This window comes from Mobula birostris, chromosome 7 (genome assembly GCF_030028105.1).
Source record: "Mobula birostris isolate sMobBir1 chromosome 7, sMobBir1.hap1, whole genome shotgun sequence".
Lineage (NCBI taxonomy): Eukaryota > Metazoa > Chordata > Chondrichthyes > Myliobatiformes > Myliobatidae > Mobula > Mobula birostris.
This window is the reverse complement of record NC_092376.1, coordinates 77,605,304-77,631,900: the sequence shown is the minus strand read 5'-3', so window position 1 is coordinate 77,631,900 and position 26,597 is coordinate 77,605,304. Positions and strand designations below refer to the sequence as shown.

General features: G+C 38.9%; 1 protein-coding gene across 1 annotated transcript in view; it reads right to left on the bottom strand.

The window, feature by feature from the left end:
• The window catches only part of ercc5 (excision repair cross-complementation group 5), a 136,495-nt gene that overhangs the window by 14,483 nt on the left and 95,415 nt on the right, over positions 1-26,597 (bottom strand). The window contains exons 13-22 of the mRNA XM_072264580.1: positions 23,433-23,608; positions 19,976-20,091; positions 13,331-13,423; positions 11,443-11,503; positions 9,053-9,196; positions 8,191-8,398; positions 5,354-6,358; positions 4,719-5,011; positions 3,898-4,017; positions 2,390-2,603 (exon numbers count right to left, since the gene is read on the bottom strand). Of these exons, the coding sequence (XP_072120681.1) occupies positions 2,390-2,603; positions 3,898-4,017; positions 4,719-5,011; positions 5,354-6,358; positions 8,191-8,398; positions 9,053-9,196; positions 11,443-11,503; positions 13,331-13,423; positions 19,976-20,091; positions 23,433-23,608 (2,430 nt within the window). The remainder of the gene's footprint in view (positions 1-2,389; positions 2,604-3,897; positions 4,018-4,718; positions 5,012-5,353; positions 6,359-8,190; positions 8,399-9,052; positions 9,197-11,442; positions 11,504-13,330; positions 13,424-19,975; positions 20,092-23,432; positions 23,609-26,597) is intronic.

Genomic DNA, 26,597 nt, shown 5'->3' with positions numbered 1-26,597 from the left:
TGCAAAGCTCAGCTGGGTAACCTCCTGTCTTGCAACTATTGTGAACATAAACTCATCTAAAATAGTTGCTAGTATCCTAACTCACACCAAATTCATTCCACTTAGGAAACCGGCTGATTTACATTGGTTTTTGATCTGGCAATATCTCAATTTAAATATTCTTGTATTTTTTTCTGTATCCTCTTTTCTCCATCACACTCCAGCTCCACTATGACAACACTACATCACAAATATATTCCTCTAACTTTGCTCTATTGTCCATTCTTATCTTCACGGCACTCTGTGTCCTTCTCCATTAAGATCTGATTTAAAACCATGTGTGGGTCAGTGTCAGATTTGATTTGATGAGGCTCATTTATACCCTTTTGAAATACTTTACACTTTAAAAATCTATATCAGTGTTATTAGTTGAAATCGGAATCTAATGCAATCCTTATAACATATTGTAGAAGATTCAAAAAAGTTGTCAATTTGCTGACATTTGGATGTTTGGGATGCAAATTTAGTATTTTCAATTAAGTTATTCCATTATTATTCATGTATTAGGGCTAATTTGATTTTCTTGGTAGTTTACTGCCCTTAAGACAGAGCAATTTAGTGATAAATTACTATCATGATAATTTTACTTTATTTTTCTCAAGTCTGTTGAAGCATCTTTGACTTGAAATATTCTGCTTCCGCAGATGCTGCATAACTTGCTGTTTTGTAACAGTTTGTTTTTATTTCATAATTTATAATTCAAAAGAATCAATACTTTCTCCCAATAAACTCCTTTTCAAACAATGGATCAATAAGTTACATTTCACCATATACAGTAGATTCTGGTTAACTGGGACACATCAGGACCAGTATATTTTGGCCTAATTAGCTGAAATTTCATGGAAAATGTAAAAATGGTATTAAAACAAATAATTGTTTGAGTAATTATGTATTTAAATGAAATACAGAACTAATTAGAACACTATCAATACTACTACAGTAACACAAAACTGAGTATTAGTTTCTAATTGTTATCAAAGGAGGAACGATACTGCAGCGTTTTTTTTTGATGGACCAGCATAGACACCTAGTGCAGATAATGGACTGGCTTCATACAATTTTTGACAATTGCAGCCTCCACATCTTCATTTTCACTGTAATATTCAAGATGATTGTTGATACTTTCAAATTCTTTGTAGTTCCTAACTTACTGAAGTAGTGAAATAGTTCCTTTTTCACTCCCGGCTGTTTCTGGCTTCTCCAACCGCAGTGAGCAAAACAATTCCGAATTGTATTACTGCTTATTTCTCAACAACTATCAATGATGAAAATTCAAACACGAGGAATTCTGCAGATGCTGGAAATTCAAGCAACATACATCAAAGTTGCTGGTGAATGCAGCAGGCTGGGCAGCATCTCTAGGAAGAGGTACAGTCGATGTTTCAGGCAGAGACCCTTCGTCAAGACTAACTGAAGGAAGAGCTCTTCCTTCAATTAGTCCTGACGAAGGGTCTCGGCCTGAAGCGTCGACTGAACCTCTTCCTAGAGATGCTGCCTAGCCTGCTGCGTTCACCAGCAACTTGACTGATGAAAATTGCTGCTTTTGGAACATAAGCACACACAACTAACACTATTTAAAAACTGTTTGCTCTAAGCACAGTGTAGTGTCTAAAGGCCACACAAGTGCACATGACCAAAGATAGTTAGAAACTGTTCGGCAACAGTCCCCTGCTGCAGTTACTGGCATAGTGTCCCAAATAAACGAAGGGAATCTGGCTATTTCATCGATTAGTTTTTGCTTTTTTATGAGTTGCCTCAAATAAACGGCTGCCCCGATTAACTAGAATCCACTGTACTTAAGTTTCATAAGCTAAAACTGAAACAAATATAGTAGTTTGTTTTAGTTTTGAACAGATGAAATTGATAAATTAGCTAGTCCTGCTTTGCATTCAGTGTTTAAGGAATCATGTACAGAAGCTTCTTCTTCAAAAGTTCAAAGTAACTTATTGTTAAAGCATATACGTGTCACTTTATACAACCCGGAGATTCATTTTCTTGTAGGCATTCACAGTAAATACAAGCAGCACAACAGAATCAATGAAATACCACCCCCAACAGGACAGCCCTCTAGGGGGCAAAAGACAATAAACTGTGCAAATAGAAAAAGAAAGAAAACAAATAAATAAATAACACACAAACAATAAGCATCGAGAACGTGGAATGAAGAATCCTTGGTCCATAGGTTGGGAGAATATCCACCATTCCCATCCACACTTCTCATAACATAATAAACTAAAAGTATGGGGAAAAAGTGGGCTAAAAGGGAATGTTAATCTCAGGCCCTTCAGGAGACTGAAACCAATCCTGGAGATCAGATGCTTATTTTCACATCTATAAAAATGGTGCTCACCAAGTTGGTTATGAAGATGGATGTACTGGTAATATTCCACATACTTATCTTGATTGAAGAAATTCTTATACACATGACGTGCTCCAAACAGCCATATATCGCTATCATCAGTGATGGTTCCACTAGTTTGGTCAGTCATATCCAGGTAAGCACATTGAGCTTCTGCCTCCGTGGGAGCAACAATATAAGGAATTCCTAAAATTCGCAACAACTCCTACAAACAACACAAATAAATTGCAATACTCATTAAAATAAATCAAATCTTCACAACATAATAGCAATAGTTTGCTTCCTTCCCAATATGAAGAGTTGCTATCATAAAACCCTATTGTAGAAAGTCCCTGGCATTACAGTATTTGCACTTAGTATCAGGAAGATTTACTTACAACTTCACATCATTGTATAACACAAATCTGGCAACTTTATTTGAAATTTCTAGTGCAGTGACTTTCAGCAATATTTATCATTCCATATTCTGAAAACCAGATTACATTGGAACACGAATGATTTTAAATAAATCACAGAAAATATTTAGTGTGATTTACTTCAAATTTTTTGTAATTTTCTCAATTAAGTAAAATTAGTAGCAGGCAGATTAATGGTTCAGGAAGGAAGATTACATCCAGAAAGTGTAAAGAAAATTTAAATAAAAAGCATTTTCTACATGCTTAAAGTTGAAACCACTTTCCTTAATAAGTGTAAAATTCAGAAAAGCAAATTTTGTTTCAAGGCAAAGCTTTGATTTTTAAATAAGAAACTCACTAAACCTGATTGGCTGTTAAATCCACTTGGTTCTGGAATCAGTCCCTAATTTTTTTAGAAAACTACCTATCAATGACTCAAATAAACCCACTTAAAAAAAGACAGTTAATAATGAATTTAATCCATTTAAATGAATGGTGAGACTATCCCTGAACCAGATTTAACCTGTCATGGGTTAATTAGGGTAGGTTCTCAGAAGCAAGGATTTTTCCATCTAAAATGGAGAAATCTTAATAACTTTGCACCTATTTCCTAGACATCCCAAGGAGTTCTCTTTAGGAATGCAGTAGGTCAAAATCATTGGCAAAAATCATTGCTGTAAGCACATTTGGGACTTCCACATTTGCTCCTATACTGGTAACACTTGAACATTGAGAAATGGGTAGTTCTCTGCAGACATGTCATATTTCTCTGAAAAATATGAACCTTTCACTGGATTAAATTGGATTAGTTTGAAAACAGCTGTGTTGCAAAAAGAGGAAACATTGCACAGAATTATAATGATTTTAGGACAGAAGAAAACCTGGGTGGTTCTCCAAATAAACAAGATGGAAGAAACACTGTGTGTACAAGAAAACTACAAAATACTGGAAATACAGCATGCAATATCACTGGAGAGAAACAATTAATTTTTCAAGTTAACTGTACAGAATATACCTATTTTCATATTCCTATTTATGTTATAAATGCAACATCTATTATTGAGTTTACAGATGGATACTTACTCCACCATCAAGTTATTTTACCTGAGCTTCCAGGTACATTTGTCCTGTGACCGTGGCAGCAACACGTTCCTGCTTTTGTTTCTGAGATTGTAGACCAGATTGTTCCAAGAACAAGCTGTTTTCCAATTCTCCTACTTCAGCCTGCATAATAGAGAAAACAAAATTCCAGTTTTTATATTTCATTGTATAAGGTTGTATCAATACTGCATAATAAATATGCTGATAATACTTAAAAGCTGCTTGATAAATAATGCCTAGACATCAAGTATCCCAAAAGAAATAGAAAGAATCTTTAATCTCCAAAGCTGGCAGTACAGCTGTGACTGTGGACAAAGAGCCACTTTGCCAATGCACTATCTTCCACATTCAACTGGCCTCCTGGTAAACTTCTTGACAAAGGATTTTAAGTAAACTGATCTATAAATTCCTGGTCATATTCACAAATCAAGAAAGCGTCAGAAAATTAAAATTGAGGCATCTGTCTTGTATGGGATTGATTGGTAGAGACAGAGGAGTACGCAAATTGGAGCAAAGGATAAGTCATATGGCAAGCTTCACCTAGAAATTACATTAACAAATCTGACCTTAAAAAACACTGAGGCACTTTGAAATACTTTTTAAACACTAGTTCCTATCACAATAGTAAGAAAACACAGCAGGTAATTTCTGAACAAGACCCCACAAACAGAAATGAAATGAATGATCAACTAACTTGTTTTGGCAATTCTGATTAAGAGACAAGTATTGACCTAGGGGTTTTCTCTTTTATCCATGGTCATTTATGCCCACCAAGGGGACTTCAGTCTGACAAAATATAAGTATGAAGGTAAGTTCATCTTTACCAGATTTAGTTCACTCCATTCATCAGTTGTGGTTTCTTCCACATCTGTCCCTTTGGGTTGATCAGGCTCTTCCTTCGTACCTTGTTGAACAATTTTCTCAATCTTGTCCACATGATCACCAATAACTGCAGATTGTTCCTCGACTATCTGTGCAGTTTCAAAACTACCTTCCAGATCATCACCAGGCTTCGGCATGGGTTCACTTGCAGGAATCAAGGGTACGAAGATATCAAGAGGAAAGAGCTCATTTTTCAGTGGTGTTTTATTGGTATTAATGACTTCAATGAAGCTACCTGGACATCAAGACAAGTATTAATTTCTGGGACAGAAAATGGTAAAAGTGGAAAAAAACTGACCCTAATGGATTTCACACTATTCTTGTAATTTAACTGTAAAGTGATACATTTTGGAAAATTAAAACAGGGCAGGACTAACAGTTCACTGATTATTTAACACCTTATGGAAATTATCCAAATATGTAGAATGACATTTTTAGAACAGATTATGTTGTACCATCATTGTGGTATACTTTCAACTCCCATAGTGAGAGCCCACAATAGTATTTTAGTATGCTTCCATTTCACTCTTATCCCCTCACAATGCTCCTTAGCCTTCCAGAGTAAAAAAAACATTACCCTCTGAGTCACTTTGGTCTTCATTGTTTGGATACTTTTCCTGATCTCCATATAGTTCTTCAATAGAGTCTTCCTCTAGTTCTCCTTTTATCTGCAGTGAGGGAAGCTTTTTAGGATCATCAGAAGGCTGAGTACCCAGAGCAGGAATAAATAAAGGTTGTTGTATACGTGGAATAGTTCTACCGTTCGTGCTCTGATTTTCTAGGAAATTAACTGTCCCAGGTGGATGAATACATTTCCTGCTGTTACTATCCAAGTGCTCCTCATTAATACTCTCGTGCTCCTTCATATTTTCCAAAGTTTGAAAACTTATCTGTTCAATTTTATGTTTGGTTATATCCCCTGTTGCAACATTGTTATTTTGTTCTGTTGTACTGACTGGAGAAATTCCCTCTGCTACAGGAAGCTTAGATTGCATTTTGCAGTTTAGATCATTTCCGTGTACTCTAGACTTTCTTTGAGTGATCTTTGGACTTAATGGTATTGCAAGATCTTCACAATCACTGCCAAATATCTCTTGATCTTTATGCTCATCATTTGAGCTGCAGCATTTGGCTACTTGCTTTCTACCATTGCTGCATTCACTTTCATTGTCCTTCCTTGCAATATTTATTAATTCATCTTCTTCTAAAGCTTGCCGGATGGCTTGATGTGTCCTTGGTGATACGTTTATATTTTCGGAAGCAGTATCAGCTGAATAAAGAGTGCTACTACATCCAAGTGGAAATAGCTTATCTTCTCCAGACTCTGTTCCATCATCTGAACCACTTTCTAACATGGCAGCCTCAACAGCAATCATTGTCCGTGGAGAAGGACAATCCCTCGCAGCAGCACCATCATTCTCAGCTTTCATCATGTTTGTTGTTGGGAGCGGTGCTGGACTTAAATTTTTAAAGGGATCCCAACCAGCACTTGAGGGTGCCATTGTAACAGCTGAATTGATATTTTTTTCTGGTGTGTTTTGTTTATTTCCCTCTGTACCTTCATTGTTTTTTGATTGAATTCCTGCAAGTTAAATTCATATTTTAATTTATATATATTCTACTTAGATTCTTTGACCATACAGACTTGTGGAATTTCAATAATGCAGAGTCAGATATCTCCCATGCACAACTTACTTAAACAACTGTCATTATCATTGTATAAGAGAGGTTTTCAGTTTTCACCATGATTATTTAGCAACCCTAATAACTACTGGCATCCTTACAAAATAAGCAAGTGAAAAAAATCTAGAAGATACTGCCAGACCTATTCTGATCCGCCATATGGTATGCTGTCACGATTTAAAAATCAATAAAACCTGCATGAAAATCATTGTTAAGATATATACTTCAATTTGAAATTACTTGCTAATTGCTTTAAGACAAATTAAAGCATATGCAGAGATAAGGTGAGCTTAAACATCACAGCAAATCATAAAACAGCAATGAATAATCTCTTTAAGGTATAGCTCCAAAATATACAAACTGGACACTTACTCTCTAAAAAAAAGTATACATTTAAAAAATTGTATTTTAAGCATTCTCCTAATAAATTTTCACCTCTAATTTCATGTTGCTGTTCCAATCTTATTTCAGTTCTTGCACAGCAATTTATATTTTGTGCTTTGCTGCTTCTGAGGAGACTTTAACTCAACAGGTTGATCAGGTACCCCACTGCCTGCATTGTTCCTGGACACTATGAACTTCATATAGGAAGTGCTGAGATATCAACACTCCATAGCCTAAGTAAATTTTGTGAGCCTTTATTTTTAAGCTCAGGTAATTGCTGAGTCCTATTCTTCATTTTTGACAAAACAACAGTCACTGCTTATAATTTTAATGCTGTGCAGATAAATACAACAGGTTCTATGATATTAATTTAGTCTGTTGGGTTGGTTTCATTATTTTTTCGGGCAACAAACCACCAGTACTCAATATTCCTAGGTAGCCCAAGAAAGCTTAGCTTCATATTTATATAGACATTGCTAACAACACTGCAGCAGTGTTCCCTTTAATTAAAATAGAGGACAGCTGTTGATGGAGCTACAACCAATTTCAATGAGATAGAGTTCTGTAAAGATAGAATAGTGATTAACATAATGATATTATATTATCATTAATATGTTCAATTCCACTGCTGTCTGTAAGGAGTTTATATGTACTTGCCATGACTGTGTGAGGTTTTTCTCCAAACTCCAGTTTCCCCCTACATTCCAAACATGCAAAGGTTAATAGGTCAATTGGTCACAGGGTGTAAGCAGCACGGACTCATTAGGCCCAGAGGACTTGTTACCAAGCCATATCTAAACAAACAAAGTTGTTTTAATTTTCTGGCACTCGGCCTGTAATCAGGTTTTATCTGTTGATGCACAACAGTAGAAGGAATATTTTCCACTGTGTAGCCATTGTATCAGTCCTGATAGGTGATACACATTTGGAAAGAGATGTTTGATTCTGAATGTTTCAAGTGTATAGCACTAATACGTTAATCATTAAAAGATATGAAAAACTCCACTATTATACAAAAACACAGTTGCAAAAACCCAATTTTTTTTATCAATGCAAGTGATTTGTCCATTTCAATATTAGTAGGTTTTCCTTTTGCATAATTTTCTACACATGTTGCTACATGTATTTGGTGATGCTGTAAAGAAAAAGGTAGAAAGTATACAGGGGAAGAATTAGGCAAACCCCATTTTCTTTCTCCTTACTGAAGCACTTCAGAAGCAGAGAAATACTTTTACTTGGGCAAACTACTATTAAAAGTTTGAATTTAAAAACTAGTTGATATAAAGATAATCTGAATGAAACAGAATTGCTACATAGAAAATCACATTTAATCAATATTCTCTGTACCTTTTATCAGAATGTAGTGTGAAGCATCTTCTGATACAAGCCGCCTAGCTTCCATATCCTTAAAGGATCCCCCTTCGTTATCACACTCCACTTGGATTTCACCACAGTATTGTCGGTTCATCTCTTTCTGAACACCTTGAATATGCTGGTTAAGTCTGTTGCGTTTAAGTAAACCAGACAACTGGTACTGGGAAAAATTAGTTGACTCCTGTGGGAGAGAGCACAAAGATTTGTTAGAAAGTGTTTAGACATCCTGATTTGAAGATTATTTTTTCTTAAAAATCAATACATTAATTTGATAGGGAGAAAGTAAAGTCTGACGTAGCAGTATTTCAGTGGAGTAAAGGAAATTACAGTGGTATCTGAAAGGAATTGGATAAAGTAAATTGGAAGGAGCTGCTGGCAGGGATAATAGCAGAGTAGCACCAGTGTGAGTTTCTGGGAAAAATGAGGAAGGTGCAGGACAGATGTATTCCAAAAACCAAGAAATACTCAAATGGCAAAATAGTAAAACCATGGCTGAAAGGGAAGTCAAAACAAAAGACAGGGCATAAAACAAAGCATGGTGCGAGAGGACAGGAAAATTGCAAATGTCATTCCACTCTTTAAGAAAGGAAGAAGGCAGCAGAAATGAAATTATAGACCAGTTAGCCTGACCTCAGTGGTTGGGAAGACGTTGGATTCAATTGTTAAGGATGAGGTTATGGAGTACTTGGTGACACAGGACAAGATAGGACAAAGTCAGCATGGTTTGCTCAAAGGAAAATCCTGCCTGACGAACCTGTTGGAATTCTTTGAGAAGATTACAAGTAGAATAGATAAAGGTGATGCAGTGGATGTTGCACAAAATACGTCAACCTACCTGAGGCATAGGCTCCATTATACTTCTTCGACGCTTGCTGAATTCTTTCAAGTCTGTCAAGATTTCGTGCCTTACCTCTGGAGGCAAACTTGCAAAGTCTTCAGAATCAATGTCGACAGAATTAGGATTCTCAAGAAATTCATTCTAAAGTAGATTTGGAAAACACAAATTAAAAAAGTACTATTTATTGCTTATCATTTAAGTATTTTCAGTAAGATGGTGGCATGTTTGGATGCAGTGACCTCCTTCTTTAAAGATTTTTTTTACGATTGCAAGATAATACTGGGTATTAAAAGAGCTTCAAGTATGGCAGGTCAACTCGAGTTGACAGAGGAGCTGGTCTTGGTGCGGATCATGTTACTGCCTGCTACAGAAAGGATTCGGAGTCAGTGCGTAGTGTGCGGTCAAACATCGAATGACTGTCTTGGATGCTTCACTTGCAATTGCAAGACCCTGTTGGATATTGATAATGTAAAATAATGCAAGTCCATTTCCTTTGTTTATCGGCAAGACAGGTGATAGGAGCTGCGTGGCCTTGGTTGTACTGAGAACTACAACATAAGCCGTGGACTTGCCTGTTGCAGCAGTCCAGGAGAGGAAACACTGGAGGCAGTATAGCATAGCATCCATGCTGGGTTGGGGGCTGGCCTCTCCCGTCGATGCAGCAATCCAGTGTTCACTCGGTACAAGACAAGCTGGGTTCTGTGCAGCGTGCATGTTTGTCTGCAGACTGCTGAGAACAGCTTGTTCTTGCAATAACACTCATGCACCATCTATTGACAGGATATGTCACTCACGGACTCGGGTTATATTTTTCTTTGTATGTTTACTTGCTATCTTATACGTATTATTCATATCTTGTGTTGTGTATGACTGTTGGTACTGTGTTTGGTACTTAGTCCCCAGAGGAATACTGTCTCATCTGTCTGTATTCATAGATGGCTGAATGATAATTAAATGCTGTTTCATTTGTCTGTATTCATAGATGGCTGAATGATAATTAAATGAAGTAAAAATGAAATGCAGAGGTTATTTGATTGGCCTTGAAAACACATGAATTCACCTGTGGATCAAAGGCCTGTGCTGCAAGGAGCAACAGAAAGTATTGCAATCACTTGTTAAGGGAGCATCCTAGATATATGTAGATCCTGACATTTTTGCAGCTTTCCATTTTTTTGTGGTTCAAGAATAAAATCAAGCAAAGTATTTGAAAAACAGATGGAATGACTGATTCAGTTTAAAAAGAGTTGGAGGAGAGTGGATTATAGGGTTGGCTAACTTGTTAAAATCCACCAATATTTCTTTCCCCACCATATTTTAGGCATCTACTCCCAAATGCTATGTCACTCTTCCTCTGACTCCTCTCCTTAGCTCCACTCTACCTCATTATTTATTCACTTTTCCCATCTGAGGAAAGTGAATAAATAATGAGGAAGAGTGGAGCCAAGAAGAGGAAGAGGGACGTAGCAGTTCTTCACAGGCTTGGAAAGAGAAACAGAGAAAATGCTAGAGCCAAGGACCCTTTGGCTCCAAACAATTGCTCTGTTTTTAATCCAGATTCCCAATTGCTGCTTTTTCTTTCCCTTTTGTTCTCAACTTCTGCCCATTTTCCTCTGGCTCTGCACTTGCTAACAAATGAATCTTTATATCAGCTTGTTCCAATGAAAAATCATAATTTCTTTCTCAAAAAGATGAATTGACAGCTTTAACTAAATTAAGGTGTAGTGCCCTGGTTCATATTTTTTTTACTGTTATGCTGCATGTATTTCATTTTGCGCTGTTCTGTGCAAGCTGCTTGCTTTCAGCTTACCTTTGGGTTATTGTCGAAGATAAGAGATGAGGAGAAATGTCTGCCAACCAATTAGGATGGTCGAATTGAAGGGGAGATTTCTCTGGTGAGGGACATTAAGGTTGGGCTTGGGTTTTTTTTTTGCGTGGTTCGAGAGAGATGAAGAGAGAAGACACTGGAGAGAAGTTGGTGTAGGATTCGACACAGAGCGGGACCGTGATTTGAAGAAGCCCAGGGTGAGATCGAATTAGGGTTAGTGACTTGGGGAAACCGTGAGCTCCAACTTGTGCACATTAGACTGTTACATTAAAATGGGCCCTTCACTTTTTTTGTTCTTTTCTTTACTAACCCTTTAGTCAAATCAAGAAATATACAGCTAAGTCTTTTAATTGTATGCAGTGTACTGTCTGTTAATTCATGGCACTCATTTGTAACAGGGTAACAAATTACACAGCATCCACACAAACAGAAGGTTTGGGGTGGGCTTGCGCCTGAATTTCACACGTTTGGCGGGGGCGGAGATGGTCTTCCCTAGACTTAGGCAGCCGAGGAAATCAAGGTGTTTTGAACATAACAATTCTCTCAGGAACTGATCAATTACCTGCAATAATCTTTCATTCTTCATCCTCTCTTCCCAGTCCTTCTCTCTCTCTTCATCTGAGCTACAAGTGAAAAGTTACTTCTGTGAGTTGTATGTCAACAGCTTTAAATATCCTCTCAATATCAATATAACATTGCAAAGAAAATAATATAATGTAAAATTAAAACAAAAAAGGAAAAAGAAATATTTACTACTGTTTCCATTACTTGGGGAAGGCATACTTGTTAAGTACTGCTCCATTTCTAGACTTATCCCCAAGTCTCTGTGGTTTAGGAATACTGTTAATGTCAGCAAAGGAAACAGGAACAACAAGTTGACAGCACAAAGTTTTAGTACTGACTGCAAGATGCAAATCAGAACTAAGAGTACAACATTGTCTTAAATTAAACTGCTTGCTTGACTGGCACCACATTCTCCAGATTCAGCACTCTCATTGAGCATGTGCCATCAAGAAAGTATACTCCATTAATTCACCACAGTTTCTTTGATAGGACCTCAACTCAGCATAAGAATGAGCCTACCATGTGATAGCTCTGTTGAAGATTAAGTATATCACACTTAGTACATTCTTTTAAATATTCCACTTACTGGAGAAATCGATTCCCATGGGCAAGAACTGTGTTATGTGTGAATACTAAAATATTTTGGGGTGGACCCAATAGATCCTAGGGTTTTATTATCCCAGACACTCCTCAATTCCTCCAGCCCCTACAAATCCATGTTCTCATTGAGTTAGGTCCCACCGAGTGAGATTCCAGTTTCTCTTTAAGCCATATCTCACAGTCCATTTCCAAGGGCTCACTAAGCCACAAGAACTGTACGTGCCCAGAACATTTCTGAACCAGACGATCCATTTGTTACTTGTTTCTCAATGATTAAGGCCAAGCTCCTTTAAGTTTCTTGAGCCAGGCTAGTCTATCCATGAGGCTTCACTGATTCAGATGAACTCTACTCCATTGTCTGCTAACGAGTTCTTAATTTTAAGGCCCAATTCCTTTCCACATTCTCATTTAAGAGGAAGCCTCTCATCATTCAGTCCAGCTTCAAATCATGTCAAATGTCAGTATTGGTACTGTCCACCAACCCAGGGTCAGGAATTCCCACTGTAATGCTGACCTTATTGGTGGACTTGGCTTGTATTGTATGCTATACTCAAAGGTTAGTGCTATTTGTCACGTGTACACCAAAACATACAGTGAAATAAGTTGTGTGCATCAAATCAAATCAGTGAGGCAGCCACAAGTGTTGAGAACACATCCGACGCCGACAGCATGCCCACAACTTACTAACCATAACTGGTTATCCTTGGAATGTGGAAGGGAACCGGAGCACCCAAAGGAAATCCACTCAGTTATAGGGAGAACATATAAACTCCTTACAGCCAGCAGTGGGAGTTTAACCCCGAGTGATCGCTGGTATTGTAAAGTGATTGTACTAACTGCTCTGCTACCATGCTGCCCCATGGTATTATACAGTACGTTGCTATTCTGGTTGGAGAAAACACCAAATCCCAAGAGGTCCTTTGGTATTACCTCAAAAGCATCAAGTTACAGCACAAAATATGAGCTTGTTTACCTATCTCCGGATTCCAACAGTTATATGAGTAACTACTAGCTGGTCACCTGAAGATCCAGCTCTAAGTTAATGTTATGCAGGCAATACAATGAGTTTGTACTTGGGTTTTGGAAACTGACACAATAGTCTTTCAAATAATTGAGCTTGCCACAAAGTATAGTAACATCATCAAATCGATAATATTTGTGAAGCTCTTAAAATATGCAGGTTGCAATTAATGGAATTTCATTACAAATCACAATATACTGCGTTCATAATAGGGATTTTAACAGTGCTGCAATTAAAACCAAATTTTAAAAAGCAACATACAAACCTGTTTTCCTCGTTCTGTGCCAAGGAAGGCAGGTTGAAAATATCATCAGTTTCTCCTCTTCTCACCTGAGAAAGACTGGGGATGATCTCATCACTGTTGACAAGAAAAATAAGAAAATGCCTCTCAGAAACTAATTTCCAAAATTAATATTTTTCTTGGTTGCTGATGCAATTAGAAAAGTTGATCTACATATAAACTGGAATATCAATCCATATTTGCTCTGTATTTCTCACTCACTTGAATGAACGGAGTTTCGTTTTAATACTTAGAACCAAACTTAAAAATCTACAAATTTGATTAGCTCAAAATATAATTTTCCATGTCATATTTTCTGCTGTAGTAATATTTTAAAATTAGTCCTTATGATTATTCAGATATTTCATGGAAATATAGATTCAGTGACATCAGTATTATCCACAATAATTAGGATACAGCAATATAGAACATAGAATTGTACAGCACAGGACAGGCCCTTCGGCCCACAATGTTGTGCCGACCCTTAAACCCTGCCTCCCATATAACCCCCCACCTTAAATTCCTCCATATACCTGTCTAGTAGTCTCTTAAATTTCACTAGTGTATCGGCCTCCACCTCTGACTCAGGCAGTGCATTCCACGCACCAACCTCTCTCTGAGTGAAAAACCTTCCTCTAATATCCCCGTTGAACTTCCCACCCCTTACCTTAAAGCCATGTTCTCTTGTATTGAGCAGTGGTGCCCTGGGGAAGAGCACCACTCTACCACCCCGGGCTGTCCACTCTATCTATTCCTCTTAATATCTTGTATACCTCTATCATGTCTCCTCTCATCCTCCTTCTCTCCAGAGTAAAACCCTAGCTCCCTTAATCTCTGATCATAATGCATACTCCCTAAACCAAGCAGTATCCTGGTAAATCTCCTCTGTACCCTTTCCAATGCTTCCACATCCTTCCTATAGTGAGGCGACCAGAACTGGACACAGTTCTCCAAGTGTGGTCTAACCAGAGTTTTATAGAGCTGCATCATTACCTCGCAACTCTTGAACTCTATCCCTCGACTTGTGAAAGCTAACACCCCATAAGCTTTCTTAACTATCCTATCTACCCGTGAGGCAACTTCCAGGGATCTGTGGACATGTACCCCCAGATCCCTCTGCTCTTCCACACTACCAAGTATCCTGCCATTTACTTTGTACTCTGCCTTGGAGTTTGTCCTTCCAAAGTGTACCACCTCACACTTCTCTGGGTTGAACTCCATCTGCCACTTCTCAGCCCACTTCTGCATCCTATCAATGTCTCTCTGCAACCTTCGACAATCCTCTACACTATCCACACCACCACCAACCTTTGTGTCATCTGCAAGCTTGCCAACCCACCCTTCTACCCCATCATCCAGGTCGTTAATAAAAATCACGAAAAGTAGAGGTCCCAGAACCGATCCTTGTGGGACACCACTAGTCACAACCCTCCAGTCCGAATGTACTCCCTCCACCACGACCCTCTGCTTTCTGCAGGCAAGCCAATTCTGAATCCACCTGGCCAAACTTCCCTGGATCCCATGCCCTCTGACTTTCTGAATAAGCCTACCGTGTGGAACCTTGTCAATATGTTGGAAATTATCTGAACTTTCAAAACAGGTACACATTTGGTGGTTCTACAGCTGCTCATTATGTACCATTAATGGTAAGGTATCACTTTCAATGTGAACCCTGACTGCAAAGTAATTTTAAGCTGAGAATCTACTAACTGGGCAGAATGCAGCCCTTGAAATGCAGAGCAGAGTTTAATAAGACCATTAGATACACAGTTTCAAGAAAAAGTTTGTGAACCCTTTGCAATTACCTGGTTTTCTGCATTAATTACTCATAAAATGTGGTCTGATCTTCATCTAAGTCACAATAATAGACAAACACAATCTGCCTCAATGAAAAACACACAAATAACTGTACTCGTCATGTTTTTATTGAACACATTGTTCAACCATTCATAGTCCAGGCTGGAAAAGTACGTGAACCCTTGTGTTTAATAACTGGTAGACCCTCCTTTAGCAGCAATAACTTCCACCAAATATTTCCTGTAGCTGCTATTCGTATTTGCACAAAGGTGAGGAGGAATTTTAGACCATTCCTCCATACCAAACTGCTTCAGTTCATCAATATTTCTGCGATACCTTGCATGAACAGCCCTCTTCAGGTCATGCCACAGCATATCAATTACGTTAAGCTCTGGACTCTGACTTAGCCATTTCAAAACACAAATTTTCTTCTTCTTAAACCATTACTCTTGTGTTTCAGATCATTGTCTTGTTGCATCATCCAACTTCATTAAACTTCAGGTGAGGGACCTCTGCCTTTGCATTATCCTGTAAAATGTCATGATACAATTTTGAATTCATTGTTCCGACAGTGATTGCAAGTTGTCCAGGCCCTGAGGCAGCAAAGTAGCCCCAAACCATGATGCTCCTTCCACCATGCTTCACAGTTGGGATGAGGTTTTGGTGTTGGTGTGCAGTACCCTTTTTCCTCCAAACATAGTGGTGTGTTTTTCTCACAAAAAGTTCAACTTTTGTCTCAGCTGTCCTCAGAACACTGTCTCAGAGGTGTTGTGGAACATCCTGGTAGTCTTTTGCAAACTTGAGATAGAAACGTAGAAAACCTACAGCACAATACAGGCCCTTCGGCCCACATACCTGTGCTGAAAATGTCCTTACCTTAGAAATTACCTAGGGTTACCCATAGCCCTATATTTTTCTAAGCTCCACGTACTTGTCCAGGAGTCTCTTAAAAGACCCTATCGTATCCACCTTCACCACCACTGCTAGCAGCCAATTCCATGCACTCACCACTCTGTGTAAAAAACTTACCCCTGACATCACCTCTGTCCCTACTTCCAAGCACCTTAAAACTGTGTCGTCTCGTGCTAGCCATCTCAGCCCTGAAAATCCTGACTATCCACAGGATCAATGCCTCTCATCATCTTATACACCTCTATCCTCCGACACTCCAAGAAAGAAAGGCTGAGTTCACTCAACCTATTCTCATAAGGCATGCTCTCCAATCCAGGCAACATCCTTGTAAATCTCCTCTGCACCCTTTCTATGGTTTCCACATCCTTCCTGTAGTGAGGCTACTAGAACTCAGCACAGTACTCTACGTGGGGTCTGACCAGGGTTCTATATAGCTGCAACATTACCTCTCGGCTCTTAAACTCAATTCCACGGTTGATGAAGGCCAATACAACGGTATGCCTTCTTAACCAGAGTCAACCTGAGCAGCAGCTTTGAGTGTCCTATGGACTCAGACCCCAAGATCCCTCTGATCCTCCACACTGCCAAGAGTCTTACTATTAATACTATATTCTGCCATTATATTTGACCTACCAAAATGAACCACCTCACACTTATCTGGGTTGAACTCCATCTGCCACTTCTCAGCCCAGTTTTGCATCCTATCAATGTCCCACTGTAACCTCTGACAGCCCTCCACACTATCCACAACACCCCCAACCTTTGTGTCATCAGCAAATTTACTAACCCATCCCTCCACTTCTTCATCCAGGTGATTTATAAAAATCACGAAGAGTAGGGGCCCAGAACAGATCCCAGAGGCACACCACTGGTCACTATGTACCTCCATGTAGAATATGACCCATTTACAACCACTCTTTGCCTTCTGTGGGCAAGCCAATTCTGGATCTACAAAGCAATGCCCTCTTGGATCCCATACCTCCTTACTTTCTCAATAAGCCCTGCATGGGGTACCTTATCAAATGCCTTGCTGAAATCCATATACACTACACCTACTGCTCTACCTTCATCAAGGTGTTTAGTCACATCCTCAAAAAATTCAATCAGGCTCGTAAGGCACAACCTGCCTTTGACAAAGCCATGCTGACTATTCCTAATCATATTATGCCTCTCCAAATGTTCATAAATTTTGCCTCTCAAGATCTTCTCCATCAAATTACCAACCACTGAAGTAAGTCTCACTGGTCTATAATTTCCTGGGCTATCTTTACGCCCTTTCTTGAATAAGGGAACAACATCCGCAACCCTCCAATCCTCCGGAACCTCACTGATGATGCAAAGATCATTGCCAGAGGCTCAGCAATCTTCCTCCTCGCCTCCTACAGTGGCCTGGGGTACATTTCATCTGGTCCAAGTGATTGATCCAACTTCATGCTTTCTAAAAGCTCTAGCACATCCTCTTCCTTCATATCTACATGCTCAAGATTTTCAATCTGCTGTAAGTCATCCCTACAATCGCCAAGATCCTTTTCCGTAGTGAATACTGAAGCAAAGTATTCATTAAGTACCTCTGCTATCTCCTCCGGTTCCATACACGCTTTTCCACTGTCACACTTGATTGGTCCTATTCTCTCATGTCTTATCCTCTTGCTTTTCACATACTTGTAGAATGCCTTGGGGTTTTCCTTAATCCTGTCTGCCAAGCCCTTCTCATGGCTCCTTCTGGCTCTCCTAATTTCATTCTTAAGCTCCTTTCTGCTAGCCTTATAATCTTCTAGATCATTACCTAGTTTTTTGAACCTCTTCTTTTCTTCTTGACTAGATTTACAACAGCCTTTGTAAACCACAGTTGCTGTACCTTACCACCCTTTCTCCGTCTCATTGGAATGTACCTATTCAGAACTCCACGGAAATATCTCCTGAACATTTGCCACATTTCTGCCGTACATTTCCCTGAGAACACCTGTTTCTAATTTATGCTTCCAAGTTCCTGCCTGATAGCCTCATATTTCCCTTTACTCCAATTAAACACCTTCCTAACTTGTCTGTTCCTATCCCTCTCCAATGTTATTGTAAAGAAGATAGAATTGTGATCATTATCTCCAAAATGCTCTCCCACTGAGAGATCTGACACCTGACCAAGGTCATTTCCAATACCAGATCATGTACAGCCTCTCCTTTTGTCGGCTTATCTACATAAGCAGGACTTATCTACAACAGTCACAGGGGTACTCTCTAGCCTCCGACCCTTGCCCTTCCCTCTCCTGACTGTTACCCACTTATCTGTCTCCCAAGGTCCTGATGTTTGTTTTTTGGACAGCAATGGTTTCCTCCGTGCTGTCTTTACATGAACACCATTCTTGTTCAGTGTCTTTTCTTACAGTGGACACATGAACAGGGACTTCAGCAAGTTCCAGAGATTTCTGCAGGTTTTTTGCTGTTACCCTTGGGTTCTTTTTCACCTCCTTCAGGATGCCCATTCCTAAGTAGAGTAGCAACGGTACTGAATTTCCTCCATTCGTAGACAATTTCTCTTACTGTGGACTGATGAACACTCAGGTCTTAGAAACACCTTTATAGCCTTTTTCAGCTTCATGCATCTCTATAATTCTTCATCTAAGGTCCTCTGAAAGTTGTTTTGATCAAGGCAACTGCTCTGATCATACTACATTCTTTACATGTTCTCTTCATTATTTTTTTACTTCCTCTCTGGGTTGTAAATTTCCCTCGTTATCTTGTTAATCTGACAGCTCAAAACAACCACTCTGTTGCTGGAGTCAATGGGAAGTCAAATGGCAACATCAGGAGATGCTGGGATTTCCTAACATCTTTTGGCCAGATATCTAGAAAACAAAATGCTACATTTTCTTCCTAAACTTAAAAGTTTAATTGTTTCGTATAATTTATTTGAAAAGTAAAAATAACTTAAAACAGTTTTTAAACATCTGAATATTAAAAACATTAAAAACTTACAATACTCCAAAGACCTTAACCAGAGATGAAGCTCCCCACCATCACCCCCCCCCACCCATACTCCAGCAATGGCTGAGGCTTAGTGTGTACATTAATATGTAGGAGTCTTTTGGGTAGAAAACTTGTATTTACATAGCCCTTGAAGAACCCATAAAAAATTTACTGTAAATGAAAGGCCTGGAGACCAGATATATCACTCCTTCACTCTTCTTTAAAATAGTATCACACAATTTCTCATTTTGCTGAAGAGAACTGACAGCTGCCTGGTGTTAGTGTCCTCTAAAGAGCATTCTCAATGCTGCACTGGACCATCCAGTGCTAGAACTTGGACTTAAAGTCTTAATTTTCCAAAGAGGCAAAGAAATGCAGCTATGCAATTGCAATAGCTGACATGACAAAAGTAGTCAATTTAGGTTGTGCAAATTCAATTATCCAACTATTTTTTACAAATCAGTATTTTAATACCAGTTTAACATTCTGACACTCCAACATTGAGACTGTCAAGCCTTTTACATTCAACATTTTTGTAAAAGAAAAAAAACAAAAAAAACACCGTTTTCAGCTATGCCAAAAAGCTCAATTGACGCTTTTTACTTTGGACATGCCAGCCAAAAAAATCAGTATTTATTATAATTATCCTAATCTATTGACTAACTATCCATTGGCAAATCTAGACAAATATTATTTTTTAAGGAAATGGAAACAAAAACCACAAGTGTGGTAAATCTGAAAAATAAATTGCAAATGCTGGATAAACTCAGCACATCAGGTAATATCTATGGAAAGAGAAAGAGAACTAATGGTTCAGATCGAAGATCCTCCATATGAAGATAGCAAATCCTGAAGAAGACTCTGCAAAGGAGAGAGTACATTATGTAAAAATTCAGAAACCTTTAAAAGATGCACTGTTGTAATCTAATTAATCCTAAAATTTAACTCTTTACTAACCTTGTGCCTCCTACTGCTGTTTTTAGGGCAAGTCTCTTCAAGAAAGTTCTCATTAGTTTGTCTGTGGTTTTCTTCGTGTCTTTCACTACCAGCTCCTTTCTCTTCCACCTATTTTCCTGATACAAGCACTGACTTCAGTTTAAACAAGATCAATTATTATTGCATAGTAATTATATATATATATATAGGCATCCGTTAGTCTCATGGATTTGCTCCTTGGAAGGTTTCCAGGGCGCAGGCCTGGGCAAGGTTGAATGGAAGACCAGCAGTTGCCCATGCTGCAAGTCTCCCCTTTCCACGCCACCGATGTTGTCCAAGGGATGGGCATTAGGACCCATACAGCTTGGCACCCGTGTCGTCACAGAGCAATGTGCCTTGTTCAAGGAGACACATGCTGCCTCAGCCAAGGCTTGAACTAGCAACCTTCAAATCACTAAACGAACACCTTAACCACTTGGCCACGCGTCAACACTGCATAGTAATACTGATTAATTAAAGCCCCATTAAGGACATCTCTATTTTGGCAAAATGACGTATAGGATTAGTCAGTAAGTAGCTGAAACACAAAACAAAAACATGTTACCCATAATGTGACACAAATCTTATGTCTATACATTAAAATAGTCTTTTAAAAAATGTTTGTTATCTTTTCCAATTATAAATTCATTTTCCAACATTCATGATGGCAAATATCAAAGTAAATCTACCAACCTCTGCCAATGGGAGTGCTGCGGCATTCAGCAGGAAAATTTAACTAAAATCTAACTAAAGCTACTTCACTGCTTCCTAACTACAAGAATAAAAACACGATATATCAAAATAACATGCAGCACTGACTAAAGAAAAATAGTTGTGTTGATCCTAGTATACCTGCAAATATGCTCCACAAGAAGATTTGGGCTAGTCTTTATTCTCTGTAGTAATGTTAGGGATAATATTTACCAAGTTAGACTTATTTTTTTTATTAATACAAAATCAAAATAATTATAAATGTCCTTTAAAATGAAATATTTGAAGGGCATAATACATCATTTGGAAAACTTGGAAATATACACCTTCTTGTAGCAGATTATACTTTTTTGTTCCTATTCTTATATTCTGTACTTTGATACAAAAGCACAAATTGAAACCTCTCCAGAAACGATATTGCAGTCACCAATAATAATAGTTCAAATTCAAACATTATAAAAGTCATACCTGGCCTGCTCTTTTCCTCAAAAAAAAACACAAAAAGCCTTCTGAAAAATCAAGAACAATATTCTGACACAGCAGTGTCATCGCTGATGTTCTAGAAACAATTGTACAAGTATAAAAGGATAGGAAAAAAAAGTACAAAATATACCTTTTTCTACTTCAATACAAGGCTCTTAAGTAAAAAAACTGCATACAATGCACCAATCTACTTCATCTTCAATAAAAATAATCAAAAGTGTTTGCATTTGGCATTGATAACTCAAGTTCATTTATGGAGTTAACGTGCCCTCTAAATGCTTCGGTGATTTATAAAACCTCATCATAAAAAGCAATCTTACTTAAGAGTTTACTATCCATGGAAAGGAAAGGCAGCAGGTCCTGACGAATTAGTAATATAACAAATTACCACCCTTGAAGATTATGGAATTGAAAAATTTACTGATTTAGTCAATGACATTTATGAGACTGGAATAATACCAGAAGAGATTTAAAAAAAAAAAAATCAGTATTTATCACTCTTCCTAAGAAACCTGGAGCAATAGAATGTGAATTACATAGGACCATAAGTTTAATGAGTTCACTAAGGTACTTCTAAGAATTTTGATGTCAAGAGCTAAAAGTAAAATACAAGCTGAAATAGGTAAAGAACAATGTGGTTTTGTTAAAGACAAAGGTACAAGAAATGCGATATTGATGTTAAGGATACCATCAGAACGAGTTACTCAAGTGCAAAAAGATTTGTTTCTTTGTTTTATCGACTACACAAAAGCATTTGATAAAGTGGAGCACAATAAGTTATTCGAAATATTACAGGGAACTCTAGATCTAGATTCGAGAGACCTCTGCTTAATCAGAAATCTGTACTGGGAACAAACTGCCGTTGTAAGAATAGATGGAGAAGTGAGTCAGTTTATGAAAATCAAGAGAGGCGTTAGACAAGGGTGTGTTTTCTCCCCTGATTTGTCTAATGTGTACAGTGAAACAGTATTACAAAAAATATGAGACATCTTGGGAATCAAAGTTGGTGGTGAAAACATCAATAATTTTAGATATGCAGATGACACTGTGTTAGTTGCAAGTACGGAGGAAGAACTGCAAAACTTAATTGATATAATTGTTGAAGAAAGTGCAAAAATGGGTCTAACTATCAATTGCAAAAAGACAGAATGTATGGTGATATCCAAAAAGAAGGAGAATCTTATTTGCAGGCTGAGAATAAACAGGGAAGACATAAAACAAGTACAGAACTTTTACTACTTAGGAAGCTGGGTGACATCAGACAGCAGGGGTAACATCAGACAGCAGGTGCGACATGGACATCAGAAGAAGAATATGGATGGCAAAAGTCACCTTTACGAGAGTGAAGAGTATACTGACCAACACTAAACTACGCATGACAACCCGCCTCAGAACACTGAAATGTTACGTTTATAGTTATGTTATATGGCTCCGAATGTTGGACAATATCTAGTAACATGAGGAAATGAATTGAAGCAGCAAAGAAGTGGTTTTTGAGGAGGATGCAAAGAATATCATGGACGAAATGAATACCTAATGAGGATGTCATGAACAGAGCAAGCACGAAAAGAGAAATAATGTCTGAGACCATGAAAAGGCAATGTGACTTCATTGGGCATGTGATTAGGAAAGAGGAGTTAGAATGCACGGTAACTATGGGAAAGATTAAAGGGAAGAAAGCAAGAGGAAGGCAAAGACAAATGATGATGGAGACAGCAGCCAGAGAACTGGAAATGAGTACCAATGAACTGATCCACTTGACCCGAAACAGGAGTGTGTGGGCCATGGCAGTCAAAGCTCAAAATGGGCATGGCACCTGATGATGATGATCCATTGCATACCTACCATAGGCCCAGAAATTAATGATATATATTGTGAAATAATTTATTTTGTGCCATAATCTCTTTCATACATCGTATCACTGAGGACCTCAAGCTCTGTATATAGAAGATAATTGTATTCACCTGGAGTAGATGGGTCAGAAGAGATGCAGAATTTTAAACTCTTCAAGCCAATCACTTAAAAATGTAAAAAATAATTTGTGACTGTTTATGATAAACTATTAACCTACCCAGAATAGATCATGCTGTTGCTCTCAGCTTTTTAAAAAAATTTACTGGAAGCCTGGAAGACAATCTTTTTATAGTGTTGCACATAACGAATACAGATTGCAGACTTATAAAGAAGGTATGATCTTTGCTATCTAGCCATTGAAATAAAGATTGCTTTATTAGACAGCACTTACCAAAGTTTGCTTCTTCAGTAGTGGCATCTTTCCATCAAAAACAACTAATGGTCGTATTCGATGAAACAACAATTTACAAAGTCGATGGAACAAAATCAAAAGGTGAGCATTTGGTAGAGAATTACCATGGCGATCTCGTGCTCCTTTCATGGCTTGGTTTAACCAAATGCTGATATCTTTTAAAAGGTAGTTATGAAAAATTTGGAAAAAAATTTAAATAATATTAAATTAAATAACATAGTTATTTCGAATCATTTAGGAAAGCATTAATTTATAGCATAACTCTTCAAAAATAGGATTTTGAAAAATAAATGAGGGCACATTATGCAGAAATACACACTTTCAAAACTAGTTAAGGTAGCCTTCCTGGTGAAATTACTTAAGTCGTACTGAAAATGTGATGCATTATAACAAATGGAACATTTTCAATAAGCCATTACAAGAAATAATGAAGTCTCTCTTATCACTAAAAGACACCTGTGAAAACGTTTCTGTAAGTTAATGTATTTAAAAGTGATACAAATTATTTACACCACACACACAAAATGCTGGAGGAACTCAACAGGCCGGGAGGCATCTCAGAAAAAGACTGCAGTCGACGTTTCAGGCTGAGACCCTTCATCAGGACTGGAGGAGAAAAGATGAGGGGGCAGAGTTAGAAGGCTGTGGGGGGGCGGGGCAGAGGGGGCAGAAGAAACACTAGGTGAAGCCGGTTTGTGGGGGGGAGGGGGAGGGGTGAAGTAACTAGCTGAGAAGTTGATTGGTGGAAGAGATACAGGGCTGGAGAAGGGGGGATCTGATAGGAGAGGACAGAAGGCCACGGAACAGAGAAAAGCAGTAGGAGCACCAGACATAGGTGAAGGGCAGGTAAGAAGATAAGGTGAGAGAGAAAAATGGAAATGGAGAATGGTGAAGTACAGCGAGGGGGTGAGAGGGGCATTACCAGAAGTTTGAGAAATTTATGTTCATGCCATCTGGTTGGAGGCTACCCAGATGGAGCACCAGGTGTTGCTCCTCCAACCTGACTGTGACCCCATAAAATCAGTCCATGGCTGCTTCTACTGTCACAATGAGGCCACACTCAGGTTGCTAGATGATATGTCCCAAAAGACAGTATAGGGATGGAACGGTAGGCATTTCTGATCGTAGTGTAAAAGTGGCCAAGTGTGTTGGAACCTGCAGGTGAGAATTGGACAGAGTTTCTTCAAGCAAGCCTGACTGAAGTCCTTGGCAATGACTAGAAAACAGTCCTGTCTAAATTCTATCAACATACTGACTTTGCTACTAAGGTGAGAACAAAATATACCTGGTTTATACCAACATTCCTGGTGCAAATAAGGCTCTTCTGTGTCCCCACACTGGATACTCTGGCCACTTCATCTGTTATGCTAATTCCTGCATCCAGCTAGTTTAAAGGGAGGTTAAGACATCAAAGTTGTGGGACTGTTTTGAAAACATGGACTGGATATATATATTTCTGAGGTACTGCTCCTTGAAGTTGTCTTGGATACGACGAAGGCTAGTACCCATGATGGAGCTGACTAAGTTTACAACTTTCTGTGGCTTCTTACGATTCTGTGCAGCACCGCACCCCTGCACCCCCCCCCCCATATCAGACATTGAAGCAGCCTGTCAGGATGCTCTCCACAGTACATCTGCAGATGTTTTCAAGTGCTTTAGGTGACAAACCAAATCTCCTCCAACTTCTAATGAAATATAGCCGCTGTCTTGACTTCTTTATAGCAGAGATCAGGGGATAAGATGACTCTCAGGTCAAAAGGCAAAACAGGATTGTTCACAAATATACAGCCATTTCTGTGATAACAGAGACATGAGGTGCATGTTGTAGGGCATTCTAACGATAACTGACTACAAGTTAATGACAATGACGCCTCTCTTCCTGATAGGTTGCATGTCTTTTGCACACTGTTTGATGCACGGAACAATGTGCTGGCGAGGAAGGCCCCTCTTCCCTCTGAGGAGCAGGCACTCTGTCTGGCAGCAGCTGATGTGAGAAAGCTCTATCCAGGGTCAACCCTAATGAAGCTGTGGGTCCTGATAACACACCGGGTCAGGTGCTGAAGGACTGTACAGCCCAGTTAAGAGGCTCAAACAGACACCTTCAGCATCTCTTTGGAACAATCTTCTGTTCCTGCAGGCTTCAAGGCAGCCACCATCTTCCCAGTGCCCAAGAGGTCAGTAGTAACCTGCCTCAACAACTATAGTCCTATGGTACTGATCTCAGCAATAATGAAATTCTTTGACTGACTGGTTATGGATCACATTAACTCTCATCTTCCTGTGACATTGGACCCTTTCCAGTTTGCTTATCACTCAAATCGGTCCACTGATGATGCCATCGCCTCTGCACTCCACTGTGCCTGCCCCACCTGGAAAAAGGTGCCTCACATGCCAGATTGTTGTTTATCGACTTCAGTTCAGCCTTTAATATGATCATCCCTCAAAGGCTCCCCCATTGGGTCTCAACACCTCTCTGTAACTGGATCTTGGATTTCTTGACAGAAAGACTGATTTCAGTCAGTCCATGTTGGCAGCATCATCTTTAGCTCCATTAAGCTGAGAAGTGGCACCCCCCCCCAACCCCCTGTGCTGCATTCTCAGTCGCTACTGTTCACACTGCATGATGCATGAATGAACTGCTAGATTTAGCTCAAAGCAAATCATCAAGCTCACTGATGACACAACAGCACCTGGCCTCATCAACGACAAGACATCGTAGAGAGAGGAGGTTCGAGCAGCTAGTAGAATGGTACAAGCACAACAACTTGAGTCTTAGAGTGGACAAGACCAAAGATGATTGTGGACTTTAGGAGGGTGCAGGCTGAACACTCCTCACTGTACATAAACTGTTCCTCTGGATAGAATTAGAAGCACCACATTTAATGGATGATCTCACCTGGTCTCCCAGCACCACCCCATTGTTCAAGAAAGCACAGTAGTGTCTCCATTTCCTGAAGCCATTGATGCAAGCAAGGCTCCCCCCTGCCCCCACCAATTCTAAACAATTTTTATAGAAGCACCATTAGGTTTCCTGACTAGCTCCATCACCATCTGGTAGGAGAAGACATCTGACCACGTCCCTACAAAGGATTGCAAGGGCTGCCGACAGGATTCCTGAGGACTCTCTTCTACCCATCAGATATT